The sequence below is a fragment of the Plecotus auritus genome, assembly GCF_963455305.1.
Source record: "Plecotus auritus genome assembly, chromosome: X".
Lineage (NCBI taxonomy): Eukaryota > Metazoa > Chordata > Mammalia > Chiroptera > Vespertilionidae > Plecotus > Plecotus auritus.
The window spans coordinates 70,966,716-70,976,766 of record NC_137784.1 but is presented as its reverse complement, the minus strand read 5'-3'; the positions used below and the strand labels follow the sequence as shown (position 1 = coordinate 70,976,766).

Below are 10,051 nucleotides of genomic sequence, written 5' to 3'. Positions count from 1 at the left end.
TAATTCATATGGGTGATTTATTCTGAGCTCATACAGAAGTGGTCTCACATCTGAAACGTGGCTACCTATTGGCTGGGCAGTATTGTGTCCATCAACTGTGGAGATAGTTTGGGTGTCTATCAGGGGAGAGTGTCAGCAGTTGATCAGGTCAGCCAGACCATTTCTCTCTCGGCCTTTCCACAATGGAGTGAAGGGCCTTGTGGCGGAAGTCACCTTTCAGGGCAGGTGACATTATGGAGTTAAAAATTCTGGAAATACCAGGTCCTTGAGAAAACCAACATTTTGGAGACCTTCACCCAACAGAATTAGGCCCTTCTGGTATTGGGTACCAAGTGGGTATCAATCAGAATGGCACGGGCAGGTTGGTTAAGAAGCCAACCTCTTCCAGCAGTGCCCCTCAAAACATCCCTAAGAGGACAGATGTGAAGAGCCAGGATGCTGCCGTTTCCCCGCAGCAGCAGCAGTGACCCAAGAGCTATGTGGACAGGCACATGGAGCCTTTGAGTAAGTCCAAAAGTTTCTGTCATTGGCACAACTCTTGGTCATCTAGTAGCAGGCACCCAAATCAGGAAACTCCAAAGAAAAGTGGTTTAAAGAATGGCCAGCCGAAACCGGTTTGGCTCAGTGGAGAGAGCGTCGGCCTGCGGACTGGGGGGTCCCGGGTTCGATTTCGGTCAAGGGCATGTACCTTGGTTGCAGGCACATCTCCAGGGGGAGGTGTGCAGGAGGCAGCTGATCGATGTTTCTCTCTCATCGATGTTTCTAGCTCTCTATCCCTCTCTCTTCCTCTCTGTAAAATATCAATAAAATATATTAAAAAAAAAAAAAAAAAAGAATGGCCAAATGAAGAATAAAGATGACGAGTGCTTTGGGGATGATATTGAAGAGATCCCAGACAAAGATTTTGATTTTCAAGGGAACCTAGCCCTATTTGACAAGGCAGCTGTGTTTGAGGAGATTGATACATATAAGAGGAAAAGTGGTACCTGTTCTAGGGGTATCCCAAATGAAAGGCCTACTCAGTACCACCACGATGAGGACATCCTGGAGTCAGAGCCCGCAGTCTTACCAACGGATCACAGTGCCCCATAATGTGTGCGAGGAGTTATGCACAGACTCTGACTTGGTTGTCCAAAGTGTTTCCTATGAGCTACATAAAAAGCTGTTGTCTGTGGCTGAAAAACATGGGTTGACTCTGGAGCGAAGCCTGGAGATGACAGGCGTGTGTGCCAGTCAGATGGCACTGACTCTACTCAGAGGACCCAACAGGTTGAATCCCAAAAATGTGCACCAGAGGCCTACAGTGGCTTTGCTATGTGGGCCCCATGTGAAGGGGGCTCAGGGTATCAGATGTGGAAGGCACCTAGCCAACCATGATGTCCAGGTGATCCTATTTCTGCCCAACTTTGTCAAGATGCTCGAGTCCATCACCAATGAGCTGTGTCTCTTCAGCAAGACCCAAGGCCAACAAGTGTCTAGTCTCAAAGATCTGCCCACTAGTCCCAAGGACCTGGTGATCAACTGGATTGTCCCAAGAAAGTCTTCTTGCGGCATCAGCCCTGGTACAAGGCAGCTGTGGCTTGGGCCAACCAGAACTGGGTACCAGTACTCAGCATAGATCCTCCAGTGGATGAAGTTGAACAGGGCGTTGATGCCAAGTGGTCACTGGCTCTGGGCCTGCCTCTCCCACTGGGAGAGCATGAGGGCCACATCTATTTGTGTGACATTGGCATTCCCCAGCAGGTATTCCAGGAGGTGGGTATGAACTGCCACTCACCCTTTGGCTGCAAGTTTGTAAACCCACTACACTCTGCCTAGAGGGACTCTGGACAGGCTGTACCCGGTAGTGCCCTGCTGCTCCTGACACTGAACTTGACAACGAATGCCTTAAGAGGATGTGAAGCTTCATGGACCTTATTGTTAAATTTTTTTCTCTTTTGGGTTTGTTCCTTCTGTGAGAGGACAGATCATATATATATTTTTTCTTTTGAGAACAATAACAGCAAAAAATCAACATTTCAAGCATTTTTTGGGGGTGGCAAATTTTGGTCCCCTTCACTAACTAAGTAGCTAGGATAGAGAAGATGTTCAAATAAACATACATATGAAAGCTGTCATTAAGGAGCCATTAAGTTTGGTTGCTTGGGGAATATGGACAGTGCACCCTGCAAGAGTTTATGTTATGGTAGAGAAAACCTGAGAAATGCAAAATAACTATGCTACTAGGCCAGAAGCAGCAGTGCCATCAGAGGCAATAAGCTGTTTGACCAGGTCAAAAAGGAAGAGATAGCTTCTGATTGGGTAGGGTTGAGAGATTAAAATACTAGAACAGTGATTTTCAACCTTTCTCATGTCATGGCACACACAAACTAATTACTAAAATTCTCATGTCATGGCACACCAAAATATAATTTTTGCTGATCTGACATAAAAAACAGGTATAATTTTTATTCATTCACACTGGACAGCTATTGTGTTGGCTGTTGTCATTTTTTTTAAGTTGGCAGTCTAAGAGGTCAGTGCTTCTCACTAAATTGTCAGTTATTGCATGTTTTAAAAGTTTTTCCATGGACATGGCCTTTATTTGGGGTTGTTGAGGGAAGAGAGGGAGGAACTAGGACTGATGAGTATATGGGGGTAGGGGGTTTCTCAACTTTTTAATTTAGTGCATGTTGCCTGGAGGTTAGGATGAGTGAGAACAGCTGTAGAAGTGAGAGGAGAGGAAAAGGGAAGGTCATGGAATGGACACTTTCCTTAGGGAAGGAAGCCAGGATCAGCATATGGGGACTGGTGGTGGGGAGGAAGGGCACCCTTCATATACTGAGACTCAACCATGGTCACTGCTTGATGGTAGCTCTCCCCCACCCCCCCCACACCCCACCACCCTTCCTCCCCTCCCCATCCCAGCTTCAGGCCCAGATGCCTACCCTGCTAGCTCCCTCAACTTTCTGTGGAGAGGAGGAGATGAGGATGTGGGCATGGTGGCACCCTCTGCCTCCCGGTCTCTTGCCCAGGAGAATTGCTCACTCAGCCTGCCCTAAAGTCCTAGCCAGAGTCAGGAGGTCAGGAAGCCAGGGAGAAGGCAGGGGAAAAATTATGCCCTTCAGCACTCCTCCTGACCCTCCCCCTCCCTGGCTTCTCACATGAGGTTGCAACTCTTGGCTCAATCCTTATGTATCTTGCCTTTGTTTTGGTTCCACTGGTCTGGCGGATAGATGAACTTCCGTCCCCAGTGTGAGTCAGTACGCAGCTGCCTGTGGCCATGGCAAGGGTGACCACTGTGCCCACGTGAAAGACATCCTGTCACTGCACTCAGAGGACTGGGAGGAGCACTCTACCTAAGACATGGCCCCTACCTGCTTGGCTGGCTAGCACAGTGCCCTGCTCATGGGTAACAGGGATAAGCTGCCGTTTGGACAGCTTCTGCTGTGTGGCCAGATGGGTCACATGTCCAGTTTACAGCCAACCAGCACACCTTGGCATTGGGGCAAAACTCCTGAGTCTCCCTTTGCCACTTCTGTGGACACTGTCCAGCATTTGTGGTGCACTGATGTCGAAGCAGATGAGCACAGTGTCTGAATTAGGATAGGCCAGGGGCTGGACGTTATCAAAGTAAGAGGAACCTGAAGTGACCCACATGTTGGGGACGCTTGTCTATGCCAAAGCTCGCAGTGCAGTTCTCAAACATGGCGGATACATAGTTCCATAATTCGTGTAATAGGTGCCATGGCGAGCATCTGAAGCAGCATTCTCCGCCTCTGTTCCTCCCACCCCTCGCCCCACGATCTGGCAGGGGCCCCTCTGCACCTCCATGGCCCTGGTTCCATGTGGCCTCTTCCCTAGCTGTGGCTCCTGCAGCCACTGGGACCCTCATAAAACCCTCACCAGGGGCCCCAGAGCCAGCCGTGCCCCACCCCTAGCCCAGAAAAATTCTTAAGGCGCACCAGTGTGCTTTTTGCGATACCCTTTGAAAATCTCTGTACTAGAAGATAACTTAAAATATTATAGATTTTGGAGTCATTTGGTCATCATTTAACAAACGTTACCCGAGAACCTGCTGTGTGTCTGACGCTGTTCTAGACTCATTAGGGGACAAACCAGCTGAAAAATGTATGTGAGCACTAATTGTAGTTGCAAGGTTCTTTGTGAAGATCGAAGTGGGTAAAAGTATGCGTTTAGTACATCCTGTTCAACAGTGGTTATTTCCCTATCTCCTCTCCATTTCCTGAGCTCCACTGGTTTTCATATGTGAACATTGTAGGTGCAGCAAAAATGGTACTAGTAGGTCAGTCCTCCAAAATGAAGCACACAGCTGCAAAATTCCCTGTTCAGTAAATCATGCAATTAAGAAAATCCCATCAGTGATTTTCCCAGATGAAAGTTATTGAAAAAGGAAATATGTCGGTGCCAGTGGGTAGTCCCTGTGAGGAGCTTGGTCCTCGGCCAGATGCCCAAAGCTTATGCGCTCATGCCCATGGGGTGGGTTTCCTTAAGACCACTGGGGGCGGGGGAGGGGGGAGAGGAGGACGCGGGGGAGCGGGAGAACGCGGCGGGGCGGGGCGGGGCGGGGCGGGGGGGGGGAGGCGGGGGGGGGGGCGCCGGCTCTGAGCCTGCAAGAGGGGGCGCTGTGGCACCTGCTTAACCGCCTGCGCCACATAAGTCGCTGGTCCTGGGCTGGCGTGGGTCATTGTGCAGCAGCCGGAGCTGCAAGGAGCTGCCGCTACTCCCGCTACCATTACCCCAACTGCCGCTGCCACCACACGTCATGAGTGCCAGGAACCTCGACCACCACCTTCCTGGTGAGAAAACACTGGAGCTCGACAGTATGGCTGATGCCAGATCGCGACTGCGCCTGGCCGTTGTGTGCTCCAGTAACCAGAACAGGAGCATGGAGGCCCACTACTTCCTTAGGAAACGGGGGTTCAGCGTCCGGTCCTTTGGCACAGGGTCCTACGTGAGGCTTCCAGGACCAGCACCCAACAAGCCCAACGTTTATGATTTCCAAACCACCTATGACCAGATGTACAAAGATCTCGTTCAGAAAGACAAAGACCTCTACACGCAGAACGGCATTTTGAGCATGCTGGAGAGAAACAAGCGAATCAAGCCCAAGCCAGAAAGGTTCCAGAACTGCCAAGATGTATTCGACCTGATCCTCACCTGCGAAGAGCGAGTGTACGACCAGGTGGTGACAGAGCTGAATTCCAGGGAGCAGGTGACCTGCCAGCCCGTGCATGTCATCAACGTGGATATCCAGGACGACGACGACGAAGCCATCTTGGGGGCGTTCCTCCTCTGTGAGCTGTGCCAGTGCATCCTCCTCGTGGATGACATGGAGAACGACCTGGATGAGCTGCTGCGGGAATTCGAGGAGAAGTGTGGCCGGCCCTTCCTGCACACTGTCTGCTTCTACTGACCGGCCGATGCAGGTGCGTTTCCCAAAGCCCTTGGCGCTCGCGTTTCCCTGCCCGGTACTGCTTCCACTTTGAGGACTAATGTCGGCGCTTAGTGGCGTCCAAATAAAGCGTACTTAGGAGACGAGACGACATACATAAGTGCAGATTAACAACAAAGTTTTTTAATCCCACTTGTGAGTGGGATATTGTTTTTGAAGTTTATAAAGAAAGTTGTTTATTTTTTCGGCGTATAGAACATTTTCTCTGATATATACGTCTTTGTGCGTTCCTGCCCTGTCTGGCTGGAATGCACCAATACATGAATGAAGCAGTTGGATGCATCTTATTAGGAGAGAAACTGCAATTGTACAATAAACAACAGAAAAGAAAATTTGTCAGCTAGTGTAGAATCTGCACGGTACATCCGAGTGTGGCCGCATTGCTCATTGCTCTAAACTGGATTATTACCGAGTACTTTGCTCAGTTCTTCAAAGACTCTTGGCTCACTTGAATCATTTTACACATTTATGACTGAGCGAACCTCTGTGTGAACTTCAGATATTGATTGACCCGGGAGGTATTTATTTTTCATATAAGTTGAAAATTTTCTATTGGGTTTCATTTCGAACAGTGTTTCTGTGATGTTAGTGGAGTTGGTATTAACATAATCGGTTTTAGTGAGAGGACACTGGAAAGGTAAAGAAATAATAATACCCTGGTCAAGCACTTCTACGAGTTAATTAGTGTTGAAGTAGGGATGTTGTTAACCACTTGTTCTCTAGCTACGAAATGGTAGACTGACGATATTCAATTAGTGCTGTTCTTTGGATAAGGCTGCAAAAAAAAATTCTTACCCAGGACATCAGCAATAAAGTCTGAAGCCTCAAAACGCAGCTTTCATGGCAAGTTCTGTGAAAACCTGGTCACTTGGGTCACATCAGCCTAGTTTCTGATGACTTAATTTGCAAGTTATTACCACCTGCAAATCAGTCATAAAGGATCATTTAAATTAAAGTAATATGACATAGTGGAAATCTTAGCATTTTCATGTTATTTCTCATAAATAGCATTGTTTAAAAATTTTGTTTGAATCTAAGCAGTATATTGATTAGTTTTCGGGAGCTTGTGAATCACAGTTGACACAAATTACCATAAATGGAGGCAATCATGAAATACAGCAGACCCATTTCAGCTTATTTGCATATGTTATAGGGAATGATGATACAAAAATTTTTGGCTTCATCTAGGGGCTTCTGATTTTTTCCCAAGATAAATGGCGTGTGACCTATGATATTTATGTTTTTATTTTGAAGTTTGTGTTTGTTTTTATTACTTTTAAAATGATTACATGTGCTTTTAAAATTATTACACTGTTTTCGGTTGAGCAATTAGGAATCTTACAAATGCCCTATGATATTTAAAGATGAAAATAGTGGTGAAAGTTAAATGCTAGACTTTGGTGGTCTGATAGGAAGTTTTGGTAAAGTTGCATAGTAATGAATCTGTAGTTAGTGTATTTTCTAGACTAGTGAAAATCTTCATTATAACAAAGTTAATGTGTACCTTATTTTTCTTTGCTGTGATTTCTGATTGAAAGTCAGGTTTTTTAAACATGGGAACAAACTAATATTGTTACCATACTAAAGGGGCTATTTCCCTGCATGCATTTAATGTGACAGGAGTTTTTAGCAAAGAAAGTAAAGGTTTATTTAAGGAAATGGCACCAAGCCTGGAATCACAAATGAGCCAAAGCTCTAAGACCTGGCTCCCTGGTGGCTTCTAAGGGATGGCTTTAAAGGAGAAAAAAAGTCATTAATCATGGTGATTTAAGGGAGTTAGGATAGTGGTCTCTGCCAATAGGTCCAATCCAGGGTAGTGGGTAGTTGATCATTGCATCTGCTTCTGTTAACAACCATGGCATTGTTCTGTCTGGTTTTGAAAGAGTGTGGTTGGAGAGGTCCTGTGGTTTTTCTGGTTCTGGAGCTGAAACACAACTGAGGCCAATATGTTGTCTTATAGTTCAACTAAAACTCCATTTCCCTGGTCAACAGACCTGAGGCTTTATTCCAGGGGCTTAATCACAAGGAACAACAACAGCCTGTAATTATTGGAATCGAGAGTCTAGTCCAGTGGTCGGCAAAATCAGTGGTTTGCCGCGGCTCACGAGCCGCAGTTTGCCGACCACTGGTCTAGGCTAATGCTGACCAGAACCTAATTGTCCTGTGGACTTAATGATTAAGGGTTTGGATGTGCAAGGATGGAGAGAGGCAGGTGAGTCTTAGTGCTAGAAGAGGCCAATTTGAATCAAAAGTAAAGAAAGGTTAAAAGGTCATATTAAAAGTTTCTGGGCTTACAATATCCAAGAGCATAATTAGAATGTTAATGCCAGTTCCTGAAATGGTTCAAATGAGTATTCAGTTAGTTCCAAATAAGAGTAAGTATAAACCCACAGAAAACGACAGTGTGTGTGTGTGTGTGTGTGTGTGTGTGTGTGTGTGTGTTTTATTCTTGGAACAAATTCCTCACTGTATCTCTAATTCCTTTTAATCTATACTCAAAAGACTCCAGTGACTCCTTTGGAAACAGAGGAAACAGTGGTATGACTGTTTTCTAAAATTTGCTGCAACGAAGTCCATTTTACTTTTCTACCTGTGTTCTCTGCTCACTTGGGAAAACATTTCTGTTGATTTTATAGCAGTATTTTTTTTTTAATCTTGATGTGAATACAGCACAGTTTTTATTAAGCTGGTAACTACAGGTGACTAGAGATTCCATTTTAGCCTGATAGTACAATGTCATGAGATCTTTGGATCTTTAACAAGTATTTATTGATTGCTTTCAATATCAGCCAAACTCACTCACTTTTTCCTTAAACTTTTAAAATTTCCGCTACAACAACAGATTGTCTCAGCTAGCAATAAACCGTTGATCCTTGCAATGTAGAATGTTCTCCATATCTTTTTTTTCTTTCTGAATTTGGCATTAGTCATGTACTGATAGTGCTATCTTTTGTATACTGGATTATATTCAATTGTTTAGCTTTTGTTGCAATTTAAAAACTGCAATCTTTTCTTGATGACAGGCTACAATGACAGATCACAAATTGTTAATGGATGGTCTTATTCAGATGTGGCTTCTGATAAGGAGAAAATTCTGATAAATTCTTAATTAAATTACAGCAGCCAGAGAAGAAGTGACAGTACTGTTAGTCTGTTGTCTGTTCATGGCTTAAAAAAAAAAAAAAAAAAAAAAAAAAAAAAAAAAAAAGGCTGCTCACATTCCTTTCATTGCTTATTCGAACTTCAGATTAATTTCCGAGGTGGCCATTTCTGGGATGATTTTAGCTGGGCACCATATAACCCCAGGAGCTTCCAATTGTCGTTTACACATGGGCTTTCTGGACTGTTGCCCACAGCCAATTTACAGGAGCAGATATTTCTTTATGTCGACCCTGTGCCTATCCCAGAGCAGGTCCCACTTCACAGTTTCCTTCCCCTTTGCCTACAGCAAATGTGAATTTCTTTCAGGCTACCTCTTCTCTGTACCCCCTGTCAAGGGTGGGGAACATGTGGCTCGCAGGCCATAAAAGGCCCAAGAATCATTTGGTCTGGCCCTGCCAAGGCATTTAGGGGCGAGTTAGTTAATTTGAACAAAGATAGCAGGCTAATTTTTAAGTTGGTAATTTTGTATGGCCTGCAAATGATGTTATAAATACCCAAATGTCCCTTGATAGAAAAAAGGTTCCCCACCCCTGCCTAGTTGATATATAAAACTACAAAACTCTGTGATAATGACTATGCTGCTGGTGTTTTAGACTACATGCCCCAAGACCAGTCTTCTTTTTGGCTAGTATTTTTGGCTCAATAAAACATACTTTTAAACAATAAGACTTTCAGCCCTGGGAGTTAAAAGATTGTTGTTGTTGTTTAGCATGCCTTTATCTTTTTCAAGTTAGACAGATTAGACTCTTTATGCTCAAAGTATGATCAATATCACCTGATTCTTTTTTTTTTTAGCAGTGCAGAATCTTTTTTTAAAATTTCTTTATTGATTAAGGTATTCCATATGTGTCCTCATCCCTCCATTAACCCCCCCCCACTCATGTCCTCTCCCCCCTGGTGTTCGTGTCCATTGGTTAGGCTTATATATATAGCAGTGCAGAATCCTGAGACCTATCTAGACACACGGAATCAGAGTGTGCATTTTAGACCTCATCCATATGTAAATTAAAATTAGAAAATTATAGGTGGGTCAGTGCTTGATATGTGGTAGATGCTGAAGTAAATATTGAATAGAATGAATGACTACACTAAAACATCACAAATGAGTATTAGAAATTTATATTGTTGGTTTTAATTTAATTTAAACAACAAACAAGGGTTAAAATAATGTTTTTAAAATTCCAAACTTTATAAGAACTTTAACTTTTATATGACAGAAAATGGAATGAATAATAAAAGTAGGCAGGGATTTTAGATATGAGATCATGTACTCAGTCAGTTCCAGTTGATTATATTACCAAGTGACATAGTCCTATTATTTTTTAAATGGTACAACTGTGGAATTAATAATTATAAGGAAGGTTTCTCTTTAAATCAAGGTATGATCATTTTGAAATGCCATCTTCTTCACTCCCATATGTGAATAAATAGTGT

General features: G+C 44.2%; 1 protein-coding gene and 1 pseudogene across 2 annotated transcripts; both read left to right on the top strand.

Moving 5' to 3' along the window:
• Positions 1-491: 491 nt before the first annotated feature.
• On the top strand, positions 492-1,818 carry LOC308239852 (enhancer of mRNA-decapping protein 3-like; annotated as a pseudogene). The gene is made up of 2 exons: positions 492-596; positions 835-1,818. The product of its transcript is annotated as an enhancer of mRNA-decapping protein 3-like (transcript).
• A 2,947-nt stretch (positions 1,819-4,765) lies between these two features.
• On the top strand, positions 4,766-5,416 carry LOC308240162 (RNA polymerase II subunit A C-terminal domain phosphatase SSU72-like; the record flags this gene model as incomplete). Its single annotated transcript, XM_080653096.1, has 1 exon — positions 4,766-5,416. One exon carries the CDS (start codon positions 4,766-4,768, stop codon positions 5,414-5,416), a length of 651 nt encoding a protein of 216 aa, XP_080509222.1.
• Positions 5,417-10,051: the final 4,635 nt, after the last annotated feature.